The following is an 18,994-nucleotide window of genomic DNA, read 5'->3' as shown; positions in this document are numbered from 1 at the left end:
AGGCATTATTCTGCCTGCCACAGTTGGGAGTGTAAATTATTATAAATGTTGTATCTTCTATGGTTTAATGAAATAAACCCTCTTTCTCCCCCTGATAAAGCATGAGCCAGCAAGAGCATGGGACCCTTCACAAAGCATGTGCCCTACAAAAGTTTTCAACGTTCTTTTCGATGTTAGCAGCATTTCGATACCCAAAGATTCTCATAGCCCTTGTTAGAATCCTCTTTTCTATCCGCAGTACTTTCATCGTCCTAATAGCCACAGGAAATAAGATCTGAGTTCAATTTACCTTTAAGCAATCTGTCTTTTTTAAAAAACCTATAACATGTACACAGACTGAGGGTTTTCTTGCCTATGTGGTCATCAACACTCAAACCTGGACAAAATCTATTCAAACTCATCTGCTATAACAAAAATCTTAAGAAATGGCCTTCATTTTTAAATAAATTCTCACCCTCGTCAGGATATCCAGTGTATCTGTATTTAAAGCTAAAAAAGGAAACAAAGCAATGTTAGGATTTCCTGAAAGCTTTCCCACTCTATAAATGGGATGAGCATCCTGGAATCAACTGACCAATAAATCTCAACTTTTTCATGCACGGTGGGACAAAAGATTCAATGGATGAACCAACCACTCTGTTTGTTTCCACTTGATTTTGTTGAGAGTTATGGAGGGAAGTTACTAAAATAAATGAAGAGAATGGCATGGTATTGAAAAACTTTCCTACATAAGTGATAGAAGTTAGACATAAATCACTCTGAGACAAAAGTGTAGAAAAACTGTACTATGAGTTTAATAGTAACATTTAATATAAGTGTTACTGTTATAAAGAGACAAGCACCTGGAAGTGACTTATGGTCGTCACTAGTATAAGATGCTGTGAGGCCCTCTAAGTAGGTTAGATTCCAATACCTGCTCCCTAAGTGCTCTCTGCTCATAACCCCCTCTCTTAGGACCTGGAAGAACAAAGGGAAGATATTAGTAAACCTTGCTCCTACCAAAAGAGAAGGGAGTTAGGGAATCCAATGCATGGCAGCATGAATCTAGGAATATTTGGCAAGTGCCTAGTCTAATTACAGAACTAATTTTCTTTTAAAGCTTAATTATTTTTAAGTGAGGTTTCACAAAAAGTAATTTGGAACATTTCTGTGTGCAATTCAAAAAGGCTTACCCAGCTTCTTATGCTAAGGAAGCATTTAAGAGCTGAATGGATCTGTGTTATGAGCTTTTAAAAGGAGGTTCGCTACAACCACCTCACAGTTCCCGGGGTGGTGGTGGGGGTAGGGTGCGGCGGGGGGGGGTTCTTAAGTACACATTCAATCGAGAAACTGATAAGATAAGCCACAGACAGGGAGAAAATATTTGCAAAAGGCATAACTGATAAAGAACTGTTATCCAAAATGTACAAAAACTCTTAAAACTCAACAATAAGAAAATGAACAACTTGATGAAAAAATGGGCAGAAGAGGACTTCCAGTTTCCAGTCCAGCACGTAAGGAGCTTAGGAGTCACCACTTCATCCTAACAACACGTGAAAAGCTGAACAAGCTGGAAAATCAACAACTCTTCTTAGATCCATCAGAGAAGTGTGGTCACAAGGCAAACCCGTGCCCACTAAAACTGAAGAGACCGTCAGACAGTTACAGAAAACCACAACAGAGCAGAGCAGAAATCTCCATGGGAAACAAACGCTGAACTGTAATTCATGAATTGCTGCAGACTTAGTGTGGACAAGTCTGAGGGATAAAAACTCCAGGGGGACCCAGTCGTAGACACAGCACCACATTTCTATGAGTTTTACCTCCAGGAACTTGACCAGGTTATCATAGTTAATATAGGAGAAAAACCTCCTCATGCTTCCAGCAAGGGAAGGGGAAAAGGAACCATTTTGAAATACACTAGAGCACTCTGTTCTTCTTAACAACACCTGCCCTCAGGACAAAAAATTTTACCAGAGTCTAACCTGCTGGGGCTTTGTCAGAGCTTCACCTACCTTGGGTAAGGAAAATACCTAACTCTAGTCTTCTCTAGCCTTCCACATGGGGGAAAGGAAATACCCGTCTCCAGGCCCTTATAGCCACCCTTTCCCTAAGGGAGGAAATAAAAACAACAGAGAAGCACTGATGAAGTTCACAGTCCAGGGGCACAGGCTAACCAGAAGACTGAAAGCTAATCACAGGACTACAGAATGCCTTCCTGTCCCCCACCCCCGTACATTACAACTACGTTACTGAATGCCATTTCCTTCCACCTGGTACATCATATCCACCTTTTATTCAAAAATTACAAGGCATGCTAAAAGGGAAAAAAGCACATTTTGAAGAGACTAAAGAAACATCAGAACAAGAGTCAGATATAGCAGGAATGGTAGAATTATTAGACCAGAAATTTATAAAGACCACGATTAACACGCTAAGAAATTTAATCAGAAAAGTAGACAACATATAAGAGCAGATGGATAATATAAGCAAAGAGATGGACATTCTAAGGAAGAATCAAAAAGAAATGTTAGAGATCAAAAACACTGTAACAGAAATGAAGAATGCCTTCTAGGGGCTCATTAATAGGCTGGGCACGGCTGAAGAAAGAATCTCTGAGCTTGAGGATAAGAAAATAGTTCTAAAACTGAAAAGCAAGCAGACAAACAAATAAACTAAAAAAAAAAAGAAAGAAAGAGAGAGAGAGAAAAGAAAAAACCAGAACAGAATACCAAGTACCATGGGACAACTACAAAAGGCATAACATATGTGTAATGGGAACACTAGAAGGAGAAGGAAGAGAATGGAATAGAAGCAGTATTTGAAGGAATAATGACTGGGAATTTCCCCCAAATTAGCATCAGACACAAAACACAGATCCAGGAAGCTCAAAGAACACCAAGCAGTATAAATGCCCAAAACACTACATATTCGAACTTCAGAAAATCAAAGATAAATAAAAAATCTTGAAAGAAGCCAGAGCAAAAAACAAACCTTAACTTTAACTAAAAAGGAGCAAATATAAGAATTATATATGCCATCTCCTCAGAAAGCAAGAAAAGAAATATTTAAAGTGTTGAGAGGAAAAAAAAATACCAACCTAGAATTCTTTACTCTGCAAAATTACTCTTTAAAAGTGAAAGAGAAATAAAGACTTTCTCAATCAAAAACTGAGGGAATTTGTTGCCAGTAGGCCTGCCTTGCAAGAAATATGAAAAGAAATTCTTCAAGGAGTAGGAAAGTGATATAGGTCAGAAATTCATATCTACATAAAACTCACACAAGAAGAAACAGACAATCAGAATAGACCTGTATTATTAAAGAAATTTAATCAATAATCAATAGCCTTCCAAAACAGAAAGCACCATATCCAGATGGGGTTCACTGATGAATTCTTCCAAACATTTAATAAAGAAACTTTACCAATTCTCTACAATCTCTTCCAGAAGACAGGATCAGAGGGACTGCTACATAACTCATTCTATGAGGCCAGCTTTACCCTAATACCAAAACCAGGCAAAGACATTATAAGAAAACTATGGACCAAGATCTCTCATGAACACAGATGCAACAATCCTTAAAATATTCGCAAACTGAATCAAACAAGGCACAACCAAGAGGGATTTATTCCAAGTATGCAAAGGTGGTTCAACATTTGAAAATCAGTTAATGTAATCCACCATATCAACAGGCTAAAGAAGAAAAATTACATGATCATATCAATAGATGAGAAACAGCATATGACAAAATCCAACATCCATTCATGATAAAACTCTCAGCAGACTAGGAATAGTAAGAAATTTCCTCGACTTGATAAATAACATCTACATAAATATAGCTAACATCATACTTAACACTGAGAAATGCAAAGCTTTCCCACTAAGCAAGGATGTCCCCTCTCACACTGCTTTTAAACATTGCACAGGAAGTCTTTGCTGATGCAAAGAGAAAAGAAAAGGAAATAAAAGGTATATATCAATAGATTGGGAAGGAAGAGATAACAGATGACATGATTGTCTATATAGAAAATCCAAAAGAATCAACCAAAAGCTTTTGGAACTAGTATGTAAGATTGCAGAATACAAGGTTAACATGCAATCACTTTCCTATATACCAGCAATAAACAAGTGGAATTTGAAATTAAAAACATATTACCCTTCATTTGCAGCAACACGGATCGACCTAGAGATTATCATACTGAGTGAAGTAAGTCAGACAGAGAAAGACAAATATCATATGATATCACTTGTATGTGGAATCTAAAAAAAAAAAGGCTACAAATGAACTTATTTACAAAACAGAAATAGAGTTACAGATGTAGAAAATAAACTAATGGTTACAGGGGGGCGGGGGGTAAGCGGCAGGGGAGGGATAAATTGGAAGACTGGGATTGACACATACACACTACTATATATAGATAACTAATTAGGACCTACTGTATAACATAGGGAAATCTACTCAATACTCTGTAATGGCCTATATGGGAAAAGAATCTAAAAAAGAGTGAATATATGTATATGTATAACTGGCTCACTTTGCTGTACACTTGAAACTAACACAACACTGTAAACCAACTATACCCCAATAAAATTTTTTTAAAAAAACTATTACCCTTTACATCAGCACCCTCCCCCCCAAATTAAAATATTTAGGTATAAATCTAGTATATATATATATACACATATATATATATGTGTATATATATATGTATATATATATACACAAGATCTATATAAGGAAAACTACAGAACTCTGATGAAAGATATCAAAGAAGAACTAAATAAAGGGAGAGAGACTCCATGTTCATGGATAGGAAGACTCAATATTGTCAAGTCAGTTCTTCCCAATTTGATCTGTAGATTCAATGCAATCACAATCAAAATCCCAGCAAGTTATTCTGTGGATTTTGACAAACTGATTCTAAAGTATATACGGAGAGGCAAACGAACCAGAATAGCCAAAAATCCAAAACACTGACAATACCGAATGATCACAAGGATGTGGAGCAACAGGAACGCTCATTCACTGCTGGTGGGAAAACAAAATGGTACAGCCACTTTGGAAGAGAGTTTAACAATTTCTTACAAAACTAAACATACTTTTCCCATATGATCCAAAATTCTTGCTCCTTGGTATTTACCCAAAAGAGCTGAAAATGTATGTCTACACAAAAACCTGCACATGAATGTTTACAGCACCTTTATTCATAACTGCCAAAACTTGGACACAGCCAAGATGTTCTTCAGTAGGTGAGTGGGTAAATAAACTATGGTCCATTCAGACAATGGAATGTTATTCAGCACTAAAAAGAAATGAGCTATCAAGCTTTGAAAAAACATGAAGGACCCTTAACTGCATGTTACTAAGTGAAAGAAGCCATTCTGAAAAGGCTACATACTGTATGATTCCAACAATAAAACATTCTGGAAAAGGCAAAACTATAGAGACAGTCAAAATATCAGTGATTGACAGGGACTAGGGTAGGGTAGGGAGGGATGCAGAGGCAGAGCACAGAGGATTTTTAGTGAAGCAAGACTATTCTGTATGGTACTATGATGATGGACACGTGTCATTATACGTTTGTCCAAACCCATAGAATGTACAACACCAAGAGTGAATCCTAATGTAAACTACGGACTTTGGGTGATAATAATGTGTCAATGATTATAATAAGTGTACTATTCTGGTGGGGGAATGTTGATAGTGGGGGTATGATTGGGTGCAGGAGTTATATGGGAAGTCTCTGTACTTTCCACTTAATTTTGTTGTGAACCTAAAACTTCTCTTAAAAATAGTCTATTTTTTTATTGAATTATAGTTGATTTACAATGTTATGCCAACCTCTGCTATACAGCAAAGTGATTCAGTTTTACACATACCTACATTCTTTTTTTTTTTTTTTTTTGCGGTATGTGGGCCTCTCACTGTTGTGGCCTCTCCCGTTGCGGAGCACAGGCTCCGGACGCGCAGGCTCAGCGGCCATGGCTCACGGGCCCAGCCGCTCCGCGGCATGTGGGATCTTCCCGGACCGGGGCACGAACCCGTGTCCCCTGCATCGGCAGGCGGACGCCCAACCACTGCGCCACCAGGGAAGCCCCTTACACTCTTTTTTTAATATTCTTTTCCATTATGGTTTATCCCAGGAGATTGCATATATTTCCCTGGGCTATACAGTAGGACCTTGTCATTTATCCATTCTAAATGTAATAGTTTGCATCTACCAACTCCAAATTCCCAGTCCATCCTTCTCCCTCCCTGCCCCCAGAAACCACAAGTCTGATCTCTATGTCTGTGAGTCTGTTTCTGTTTTGTAGACAGGTTCATTTGTGCCATATTTTAGATTCCACATATAAGTGATATCATACGGCATTTGTCTTTCTCTTTCTGACTTACTTCACTTAGTATGATAATCTCTAGCTGCATCCCTGTTGCTGCAAATGGAATTATTTTGTTCCTTTTTATGGCCGAGTAGTATTCCATTGTATATATGTACCACATTGTTTTCTTTTATCCATTCATCTGTTGGACATTTAGGTTGTTTTCATGTTTTAGCTATTGTGAGTAGTGCTGCTATGAACATAGGGGTACATGTATCTTTTTGAATTATAGTTTTGTCAGGGTATATGCCCAGGAGTGGGATTGCCTGATCATATGGTAATTCTGAAAACAGTCTATTTTTTTAAAAACACACATTGAGCCCTAACTGCCTTAACAGTAACAGTATGAGTCTATAGATTTATTTGTCTGTCCCACTAAATGTAGGCAGAAGCTGTGTAATGTTCACTGTTGTATCTTCCCGTGCACCTGCTCATAATAGGCATGAATAATAGTGATTACTTATTTGTTAGACAAATAGTTCCTAAGCATCTACTGCCAGATACCATTCCTCTCTAAGGTTACGGCAATGAAATAAACAGACATGGTCTCTGCATAGGGGCAGCTATCAGGAAATAAGCAAGGTAAACAAGAAAGGTACTTTCAGGGATTTCCCTAGTGGTCCAGTGGTTAAGAATCCGTCTTGCAATACAGAGGATGCTAGTTCGAGCCCTGATCAGGGAGCTAAGATCCCACATGCTGTGGGGCAACTAAGCCCGCATGCCACAACTAGAGAGAAGCCAGTGCACTGCAACTAGAGAGAAGCCCACATGCTGCTATGAAGATCCCTTGTGCCGCAAGTAAGACCCGACACAGCTAATAAATAAATAAATAAATGTTTTTTTTAAATTTCTATTAAAAAAATAAGAAAGGTACTTTCAAATAGTGATAAGTGCCATGAAGAAAGGAAAACAAGGTAATGGTAATCTCTTAAGCACTTAATATTTGCCAGCCACTATAATAAGAATTTTATATTATCAAGCTTAACCCTCATAATAGCCCTATAACTTAGGTTATTTTTCACTCATTTTATAGATAAGAAAATGAAGCTAGTAAGATAAAGCAACCTGCCCAGTGCCGCAGAGCAAGTAAGAAGTGCAAAACCAGAATCAAATTCATTTTCTGACTCCCAAGCCCATGCTCTTAACCATCACTATACCTCAGGCATAAATCTCATGACTAAAACAAAGACAGGAAAACTGCTTTTCCCATAAAATATCTTCAGACTCTGAAAGGAAGGGGAAGCATATTCGGCACTTATGACAAAATCTATGGAAATAAATAAAATGTTTTCAAGTTTTATATTTGATCGCTTTCTCTCTGCTGTGGAGGAACTGGCTTCACTGGCAAGGGCAGCTCCATTCTTGCTGGTTATTGGTGGTGTACCAGCTTTTACACATGATGGTGTTACTACTCCAGGTGTCATGAAATATGGATTTAAGATGACTATCCCCATGGTGGTAATATATCTGCATAAATCCTCCCAAGCTTCTTCACTGGCTATCTCCCTACCCTCCAAGAAGAGTTCTCTTTGGGAAGTAGTACATTCAGGTCAGGGGATTTGGTCTGAGTACATCAAACAAACAGAAACACTCCAGACCCTTGGACCCAGCAGGGACCTTGATGGCCCATGACCTATCTAACCATCTAATATCACTGGCCAACATCCAGTTTTGTTTTGATAATATCCTCCTCCCCCACGCAATCCTCTCTTATTGTCTCTGTCATAGAACCTAGCTCTTACCTCCCAAGGATTGTATCGATTTCAATTACACACATTTGTTTGTATGCTTATTTAATGTTACTCTCAGTCATTAAGCATGAAGAGGGCAGGAGTCATGACCAGTCTGTTTACCATTATATGCACAGCACCTTGCACAATACATGGTAGATATTAAACACCTGGTAAATATCATTTCAATGGATGGATGAATAGGAGCACTGATGTTCAAATGACCTGCTCACAACTGTGTGAAGGGAGTATTCCTCAGGAAATCCAGTTTCCAAGGAAAATCAGTTGAGGTATCAGAGAAAAGGATAGCTGAGTGGGATAACCAAGTCATCCCTTTCTTTAAAAATAACACTAACATGGGGGCTTCTCTGGTGGCGTAGTGGTTAAGAATCCGCCTGCCAATGCAGGGGACACGGGTTCAAACCCTGGTCCAGGACGATCCCACATGCCGCAGAGCAACTAAGCCCCTGCGCCACAACTACTGAGCCTGCGCTCTAGAGCCCGCAAGTCACAACTACTGAGACCGGGTGCCACAACTACCGAGCCCGTGTGCCACAACTACTGAAGCCCGCGTGCCTAGAGCCCATGCTCTCTTTAATTAATTTTTTTAAAGTAACATTTTTAAATGACTTTTTAAAAAATATTTATTTATTTGGCTGCGCCGGGTCTTAGCTGCAGTACATGGGATCTTCATTGTGGCATGCGGGATGTTTAGTTGCCGCATATGAACACTTAGCTGCATGTGGAATCGAGTTCCCTGACCAGGGATCGAACCCGGGCACCCTGCATTGGTAGCGCGGAGCCTTAGCCACTGGACCACCAGGGAAGTCCCTTAAATGACACTTTAAATGACATGGGAGGTGATTTGGTGTGCTTGAAAAGAGCTTCCAAGTCGGAAAGAGATAGGTTTTAATTCCAACTCTGCCTCTTACTGACTGAATGTTTCTGAGCCTCAATTTTCTTATCTGTAAACATGCAGGTAATGATAAATGAACTAAATGAGATAAAAGTCTGTGAAAATGCATGGCAATCCAACATGGGAATAAGAAATAAGTTCAAAGACCCACTGAATCAGTCTCCTCTCTACGACCTAAAGCAAGCAAATTCAAGTCTGATTGGTCTGAAAAGCATAGTGTTTATGGGATGGCTTCAACCTTTAGTCTCTAAAAGTCCTGCACTGGGAGACTTCACTCAAAATAAAGGGGCAATTCAGATTATTACTCAGTTCCTTCCAAACTGTGACCTGAGTGCCATTAGCGGCTTAGCAAAAGTTTCTAGAGATTTCGTTCACCCCATTACGTTTGTCCTTGGCAGTTCTGCTCATTCCTGATATCAGAGAAAGAGAGAATGACCAACAAAGAGCCCAAAAGTAGCTTATATGACAGCTATCTGAAGAAAAATCTAGATATTTGTATAGACACTTCATGGTTCTCAGTCAGGGTCACTAGCTGAAGTAGGTTTCTCCCTACATTTGAGGTTGGGTATTTTCAGTGGTATCCAATTTCCTCACTCTTTTTTTTTTTTAATGGTATGGTGGGAAGAATATATTTTTAAGTGAAATGTATGTTTAAAGTTAGAAAAAATAAAATCTCGAAGCCCCAACACAGCTAAACCACAACTCAAACTTTCTCTTAGGATAAAAGGAAGCCAATGAGCCCTAGAATTAACTCTGAGCCACAGTGAGAAGCACAGAAAACAGGATTTCTTGTTAACTGCTGATCGCCCCCAAGTAAGGGATAAAGCAAACACAAGGAATTAGCCATATATGACTTCAAACCACTGTCCACTGGTCAATCACAAAGGCTCATATTAGCAAAATGAAAGGAACTATTAAAAATATTTTTAAATCACAGAAAGCAAACAGTTCCATATGAGAAAAGCCACACGATTGGAAGTCTTAAGAAAAATCAAAGCTTGATTTCAAATATACTTTTCTCTGGAGGGAAATAAATGCCACAGCATCTGCCTTCAATTCATTCATGACTGGTTAGGATTAGCACATCCCGTAATAACTTCTCGGTGTTAATTTCACAAAGGATAAGTAATCTACTATTAAGAATCCAAGAGAAATCATTTTAAAAATAACATCAGAACACCAGAGACCCAAAAACAAGTCTACCACAATTTACTAATAATAAAATAGAGTATCTAGCTTATTTCCAGAAAAGGCAAGTTCATGCAGCTTTACTGCTTACCTCCCAATTACAGACATTAAAACCCCCGACAACCAATTTAAGAACCGAGTGTTTCACAGAATCTGTATTCTGGTTAAAATCAAAGATTAACATTTGGCCATAGGATATAAGAGAGAGTAGGAAATGGAATGGGGAAGAAATATTTATAATGAAGTTTGTACATATATGGACAAATCCAAATTTCTGCAGAGGAAGCATAATAAGTGGGATTTATTCCTCTGAACTTCTGTAGAACATGTCAGAGTTTCACTATTACACCATTTTAAGTAGTTGTCTACTTGTTTTCTGCACGTAATTATCTTCTGCAGTAAAATATTAAGTTGTCAGGGTGGATCCATGTTTTGTGGGGCCAGCATAGGTAATCTGAGGGGTCCTCTCTAAGAAAAAGAATATAAAATTATGACTATAAATTACGTAGAGTGTGCTGCAAGTGAGGGCCCCTGGAGGTTAAATACCAGCAGCTTCACAGTAAATTCATCACAAGGGTGAGAACTTACCGAGTCTCAAATTTCTGCTTCGTCCACATGGTGTCTTGCAGAGCACTGGGTATTTTATAGACATTCAGTACGTGTTGATTCCACTCATGTCAGAATCAAAGGATCTGACTATGAGATTAAATTCAAGGTCAAGCCTTGGCCTACCTAAACAGTTCAAGATATATCTTAACCCTTCATTCAGTTATACATTAAATGTAATTTGAATTCATGTTGATTCTGTCATTTAACAATTGTCATCTAGTAATATTTTAACAATCCAAAAATGTCTACCCACCGTGATAGGAGAACAAACCGATGTTTTTAAATCATCAAATAAAAGCTGGATGTACATGGGCCACAGACTAAACACTCTAGTTCCTGTGTGTAGGCCCACTATTTATGATGAGCAGCTGGAATTCACGTGTACTCTTTTACTGACTATGGACATCTGTGGCCTATTATCAATGGAGTTACCCCATAAGCAGAAGAGGTTACCAATTCCAAAGAAAACTTGTAGGAGTTTTTGATGTGTTGACCTATTTCCTCATACTGCCTGCCAACAGTTAGCATACTGCATCCTTTTTATAAATATGAAACAGTGGAAAGAAAATTCATATAATTCTTCAGGTTCTATTTATAGGTGTGAGGTATTATACAAGCAAACAAACTATGAAAGAAATGACTCACTAATCCCATAGGTTTATACTCCAGGCTTAATATTTTAAGTACTGCTATGTGAAAAAAAAACTACAGAACTTCCCACCTATGTCGAAGTCCAGAGTTATCTTAACCGGATCACTGCATAATAAAGTATAGACGTTTTGTGAATGTTCCTGAATTTGAACATATCAATAACCATTGGTCCAAACGATTTCACTCTATATGCATCTATGAGGAAAATATCTTGAGAAAAACTCACTGTTATCAATAACCTTATTCACATCATAACAGAATTAGATTATTAAAGGCCTTTCTTAAGACTGATAAACATGACTGCATAAAAAGAATTTTTAATGTCTTCATAAAAAAGAATATTTGTAAACAACTTTTAAAACCAAGGGACAAATTAGAAAAAAATATTTCCAACATATGATAGGCAAAAAAACCTAATTTTGATAATATACAAAGAGTTATAATTATAACTATAATTTATTATAGTTATATATATATAACTAAAATAGTTATATAATTATTATAACTATAATTATAATTATAATTAGATGATCAACAATTAGATAACAAAATAAAAATAAAGATATGAACAGAGAGTGCACAAAAAACACAAATGACCAATAAGTATTTTAAAACATGCTATACCTCACTCATAAATGTAAGAAACATAAATATAAAAACAATGAGCTACTTTTCAATGGACAGATGATAGCAGAGATGGTTTCAGTTGCAGACATGAAAATACAGCTGGCAAGAGTGTAGGGAAAGCAAAGGGACACTCTCATTTTCTATGGACAGGAGAGTGGTTGGTACAGCTTTCTGGAGGGCAGTCTAGCAACATCTTTCACATTTTAAAATGCTTATAAGTTTTGACCCATCAGTTGCTCTTCTATGAAATTATCCTATAGAGTTCTCAACAAATACTTAGAAAATATATACTCAAAGACACTCTTTGCAACATTGTTTAAAAACAAATTAAACTGGAGAGAGCTTAACTGTCCATCCATAGAATATTCCATTCAATAAGTACTGTAAAGCCACTAAAAAGAATATAGTAAATCTATCTATATGTGCTGACTTTAAAATAACAATAACTTACATTTCTTGAGCTTTCACTATGCCAGCCGCTGTTCTAAGCCCTTTACACATGTTGAAGAACTTACTGAGTAAAAACATCTCCAAGATAAACATAAGGGAAAAAAGCAAGGTGCAGAACACACTGTGTACTATGATTTCTATTTCTATCGTAAATATATATGATAAATATCATACATAAATAAAAATATATAAACACACATTTCTATACACCCAGAAAAACTTGGGAATAATACAGAAGGAATAATTTACAGTTATTATCCAGGAAGAATGGGACTGGAAATGGGACTTGGGGAAATAGGAATGTTTTCTTCTTATTTCTTACTTTTTTTCCATAATTTTCTGAATTGTTTGAACTTTATATACATGGATTACTTCTATTTTTAAAATGTTAATATGTGTTACCTGCCTAATTAGGTTACAGTCTGTGTCTATTTTTTTTTCCCTACTTCCACGTATTTTAAAAAACCTAATAAATGTTATTTAGGAAAAAGTAGTAATATGAGAAAACATTAACGTTTCTCTTTATACCCTTCTATGGTATAAGAATTTTTAACACGAGCATCTATTACTTTCAAAATTTAAAAAATCTAGTTAAAAATCAATATTCACTAAGTCAAACAGAACACCCTATCTTCCTTCCTTCCTTCCTTCCTTATGCAGGAAACCCCAGAATACAAGGATGTGGATGAGGACTCTCATGATCCTAAAGCAATCGTTTAGCTGACAGTTTTCTTCTTCCCAATACCAAGTCAATTTAATAATAATTTTTAAAAGATCAAGCTTAGGGCTTCCCTGGTGGTGCAGTGGTTGAGAGTCCGCCTGCCGAGGCAGGGGACACGGGTTCGTGCCCCGGTCCGGGAAGATCCCACATGCCGCGGAGCGGCTGGGCCCGTGAGCCATGGCCGCTGAGCCTGCGCGTCCGGAGCCTGTGCTCCGCAACGGGAGAGGCCGCAACAGTGAGAGGTCCGCGTACCGCAAAAAAAAAAAAAAAAGATCAAGCTTAATTATATAAATAAAACAAAAATAATGGGGGGAAATACAGCTATCAATTATCAATGTGTGAATTATAATGCACACTGCTCTATTTATTCTATGTAACATATGACTTAACAACATAGATCAAGGACGATATGTCTGTGCATACCCGTAAAGCAGCCAATACATGGTGATTGTTAATAGTACATTTAGAATTTTTAATTCTCACAACAACCCAATAAGATTCCTGGTTAATTGACTAAGCTAGAAAATTATGAAAACATGGAGAAAGTTTTAGAGTGGCAAATGATAACTGAATTCTATAAACAATTGAATCTACCTTTATGATAGGCACTCCTAACTCTTTTATAGATGTTTTTGTGAGATATTTTTACCAGAAATGGACCATGAAGAAGCTCCTGAATAATCTCCATGCCCTTTGTTCCAAAGGTCCTTCCTTCCAGGTAACCCTTCCTCACGCGTCTCTCTCTCAGCATACCAAGTGCAGGCGATTCAGAACCTCATGCCTTCACTCTGCAAACAGCCTGACCTTTCTGTCGCCTCTCACACCCCTTCAGATTCTTACCTGTCCAGCAGCAGCTCCAGCACTTCTTTAGTAGAGGCAAAGCCTCTGTACGTTGACAGGAAGATGCTGATGTAGGTAAAGTCATTGTCCCCAAAAGCTGTCAGCAGGTTCTCCACGAGCTTCTCCAACGTGCCAGCTTTTATGGTCCTGATCTTACACGTCTCATACTGACTGACTGTATGCCCCGGAGGCAGCTGGTCGCCTTCAACCTGTACAATAAATTCATGATTTTGATCAGGAGGAATGACTCCCTAAGGTAAAACTGAAAACATTGAAGTAGTGGAAGCATGTTTTCCCTTACTCTTAATTTCCCTACAGGAAAGTCAGGTAAGGCAATCCTCTCACCTGTGAGTGTAGTAGAGCGGGATGGGCGAGCGGGGGCGCGTAGGGGTGGTATGTGCATTCCCTTCCTCTCTAGAAGCAGAGGTATTACTTCGTAGAGATTACATGTGCTTCTACTTACTTCCCTATCAAGATCTAGGTTGCTGGCATATTCTGTCGAGAATGCTTTCTATGACCCCCAGGATCAAGTTTAGCAAATCTTTATCAATCACTCCATTTGTACTGTTCCACGGTAAGTTTTCAAACTCATTCTCGAAGACAGCTCCTACAATGGCGTGCCGGAACCGATCGTGCTGACTTTGGAGAGCTGATTGTCAAATTTTTAGATTTGTGTGAGCCAGATGACATCATGCTGATAGCTGGAAAAAATCAGCCATGGGAGGAATATGTTCTCCACAGACATCTAGGGAGATCTGACCGCAATCTGATGTTCTTTAGTTCATGGGAGGCGATAGACTTTCTGATTCAGTATCACTGGCAATCAACAGAGTTGGCTGAGAAGTGTCTGTACGGAGCAGACCTCGGCTAATCGCTGACGAGTAATGGAAAGGGTAGGTGGGTGCGTGACCCCTGCCTCCTGGAGACTTGCAATGTACAAGAGAAGACGTTTCCTTCTGAAAAGTAGCTATCACATGAGAATGAAACTGTGAATAGTATTGGTAGGTATAACTGCACCTTGGAGACATAAACCATAATACTAAAGAACTGATTAGTGATAATATCTGTAAATCTTCAAAACTGAGCATGAGGGAAGTGAAATAAACTGAAGAAAAATACAGGTGTGCCTTACATTCTACAATAAACCGGTGCCTAACAAATTATACAGCGACGTGATTTTCAAAGTTTAACCTGTCCTTCATAGGCATAGGGGAAGATGCCCTACAGAGAGGAACTTTTTCTAAGCAAATAATCATTCTAAGTGATGCAAACAATCACCAGGCGATGTCTCTGAATTTGAAGTGTGAATTGTTTTATATCAGATTTTCCTAAATTGAAATCATCAGACATGTGAAAATTAAAGAAAAGGGGCAAAAAAGAGAACCGAACCTCTAAATGATGATATTGCGCTTATTAAGTCACATGTTTGCTATTTCTTCACCTGGCCTGTCAAAAGTTAAACCACTGGAAGGAAATTAAAAGGCAAGATTGCCTTCTGTAAGACCAAAGCCAAGGCCATCACTTTTAGGAGGGGCTTCGAATAGCTTAATGTCATCACAGCTAACTGCTAGCAGGAGTTAATATTAAGACTCCAGCATATGCGGTGGATGACTTGATTTCTTTATTTAATTTTTGAAAGATACTTTTACTTTACCAAGGAAAGGGTTCTGGTTCAGTCAAAATACCAAATGTTTCTTTAGGCCTCTTAGGCCTGTTGACTCAGATCATGGCCTTACAATCATTCTTTATCACACTGTATGTAGTTTTAGCATAGGCCTAATAGTATCCATCTGTCTTCCAGGAGCTTCAGTTAACTTTAACTAGAAACAACAAATGAAGAATATATATGGTTTCAAAGTCTAATTATGTTCTTAATTACTTGGTACAGTGTTGTCCTAAGTGTGTGCTGTAAAACAAACGCTAGTTCCAAAACAAAAGGTCCTGCAGTCAAGTTTGGAAACTATAGAGTTAAACGAAGTCCAGTATACTTCTTTGTTGTAGAATTTCTTAAAGTTTTTAACATGTTAACATGGTATGAAACTCCAAAAGAAGGATATGGTATATGACATTTTCTAATGGATTTCCCTTTAGTCTCACAGCATCTTGCAGAACATCAGAATGAACATACTTTGGAAAATGTTAGCTTAGTAAGTCACTGTGACGCATTTCAAACTTAAATCACATATGCCACTTTTTACTTAAAAAAAAGAAAAATCAAGACACTATAAAATAAAATGTTAATTTTTATCTTCGAACATCTATGTTCCAAACTTACGGTTACCAAGTGGGAAAGAGGGGGATGGGATGACTGGGAGATTGGGACTGACATACATACACTACCATGTACAAAATAGATAACTAATGAGAACCTACTATATAGCACAGGGAACTCTACTCAGTGCTCTGTGGTGACCTAAATGGGAAGGAAATCTAAAAACAGGTGTATATATGTATACGTATGACTGATTCGCTTTGCTGTACAGCAAGAAACTAACACAACCTTGTAAAGCAACTACACTCCAATAAAAATTAATGTAAAACAAAAATCTATGTTCCTTTGATCTCTTTCTTACTACCCAAATTTAGGGATATTTTGTGTTTTTTACTTTGTCACCTCAAAAGATCTGGCCAACATAATGATCAGTCTGATAATATTAAAAAGTAGTAGTTAAAAAACATACCTCAATTTCAAATGTTAACAACAACAAAAGGAATGGCTTCTCAGTTTCTACAGATATTCAAGCTCTAATCCTAAATCAAGTTTCCTTACCTTGTGACAATGTCAGGGTTCCCTCACCAATTTTATAATTTGATGATTCTTATTTTACTCACAATGCAAATTCCACTTTAAATCTTTTCTTATTAGAAGTAATAACTATTTAAAAGAACTGATTTTTCCCTAAGCAGTGATGTCGCCAAAAAATTCAAACACAGAAAAATGCTTGTCAAAGACCCTGATGAAGTGGGTCCCTCTTCCTGCCAGAAAGCAGATTTGGCAGGAAGCCAAGTTTCTCCCTTGGGAATGGAATCATGTTACTCCTTAACCCAGTCGCCTCCCTTCACTCCTCCTTTGACTCTGAAAAAAATCTCAGTATGCATGCTTGATTCCCATAAGTCCCTTTAATGGTTTCTGTTCCTCAGTGTTTTTATCTGTACATTAGGAAGAACCACGATTGAGCTCACAGAATGGCTAATAGAATATTCTGCAATATTTAGATTTAAAAAATCATTCTCTCATTGCAACAGGTGAGCATCAATGGCAATATCATAAAATGAAGTACAGGAATTGCTCTGATGCCTAAAGTCATTCTCACAAAAATTAACAATGCAATTTAAGATGGCAGAGCACTTGCTTACTCTCATTTTCTGCACATTTGCTAAGTACCCTAATATCTCTTTGCTATAGCAGGGGGAAGGCCAGATTTTCGAAGATGAGTTTTAATTTACCAACATTCAGATAAAGTACATTTTTATGAAATAAAAATTCTGTAATTATCTGCTTGTTACTGGAATTGAAATAAAATTATACAAAAGTGAAACACACAAAAATACACCACGCCTATGGTTAGAATGGAGAAGCTAAAATTGTAGTTTCATTTTTGCAGTAAAATATTCAATAGCTACATGACCCTTAAGAGACTTTAGGGTCTGTTTTTGTTTGTAATATCTCAATACCTTTAAATTCTAGTTTAAAAGAATAGTTGGGAGAGGCGGCGGGGAGAGCCTTGGCAGACAAGTGTTTAAAAACCCAGACTTAGAGAGCAAGACATGGAGAGCTGAGCATGCCCTCTGGGTTAGCACGCTAACAGGAAACAGCTCAATCTGGATTTAATCAGAGACCATCGCTTTACTGACAAGATCATGATACTGAGGCCACAAGAATGTTTCATAATTGTTTTTTTGGCCAATCCTTCTGCCATTAGAATTCAGCTTTTCCTAAGAGAACATGCCTGACTCCTATGGGGTAAATATCTAAAACCCTGCCCAACTGTCCTAGCCATGGAATTTCCATAATTACCAATTTTGACATAAGGGGAACAAGAGAAAGAGAATGTGAGAGATGAAATGTGCCATGTTTCAACCGTGTTTCCAGTCATTGAGAAATATACTCTTTCGCATTCTAAAATGTAAACTGTTCACAACTTGGGTGTTTCTAATTTTAAAAAAATTGTCTTCAATCAATATAATCCTTTAGTCATCTGATACTTTAACAGGGAACGTGTTAAGTAAACAACCTCATTAGACTGGAGACAGTATGAAGTCCTTCTCCAAGCCATGCTTAATCTTCAGTACATCAGTTCTCAGGCAGCCTGGCTTGAGCAGAAACGTAAATAGTGAGCACTCTTCCAGTCACACATAACTCCCTAAGAAAATCTAAATCCCAGAGCCAAGGTTTTACAGAACTTTAAGAATAGCACATTGCTCTCTGTACGCTCATCCCAGAACACCAAGGGTCCATTTTGTAACATCTATTCAAATGCTCTGTAACCACCACCCAGAAACAATAAGAAACCACCACAGTATAGGAAATGCTGTGAGATGACTCACAAACTGATCATTTGTCCATATTGCCCAAATACGTATAGATTAAACGTCCTTGCCATGCAAAGAAAAAACATGTGTATGTAATGGCACAAAGCAGAACGTTATGGAGAGGCCAGTGCATCTGAGTATAGAGATCTATTTACACGTGGGACGTTCAGAGACGTAAGGCATAGTCTATACGAAACTTAAGGCATGTGACGTCAAGCTCAGTGTGAGCTTCTGCATCGTGTGAACTTCTACTCTGGGTGTCAACTAACTTCTTTTGCTAGGTTAGGGTTGCTAGGATGCCCAGCTAAATTTTAATTTCAGAAAAATAATAAATGAGTAATTTGGGAGCGTAAGTATGTCTCATGCAGTATCT

General features: G+C 37.8%; 1 protein-coding gene across 4 annotated transcripts in view; it reads right to left on the bottom strand.

The window, feature by feature from the left end:
* Positions 1-18,994, bottom strand: part of RGL1 (ral guanine nucleotide dissociation stimulator like 1) — a 279,015-nt gene that overhangs the window by 80,075 nt on the left and 179,946 nt on the right. For all 4 annotated transcript variants that reach the window (XM_067728889.1, XM_067728886.1, XM_067728887.1 and 1 more), the window contains one exon: positions 14,089-14,297. In XM_067728889.1, the coding sequence (XP_067584990.1) occupies positions 14,089-14,297 (209 nt within the window). The remainder of the gene's footprint in view (positions 1-14,088; positions 14,298-18,994) is intronic.

The sequence above is a fragment of the Pseudorca crassidens genome, chromosome 2, assembly GCF_039906515.1.
Source record: "Pseudorca crassidens isolate mPseCra1 chromosome 2, mPseCra1.hap1, whole genome shotgun sequence".
In the NCBI taxonomy this organism is placed as follows: Eukaryota; Metazoa; Chordata; class Mammalia; order Artiodactyla; family Delphinidae; genus Pseudorca; species Pseudorca crassidens.
The sequence above is the reverse complement of the archived record's forward strand: the minus strand, read 5'-3'. Positions and strand labels throughout refer to the sequence as shown.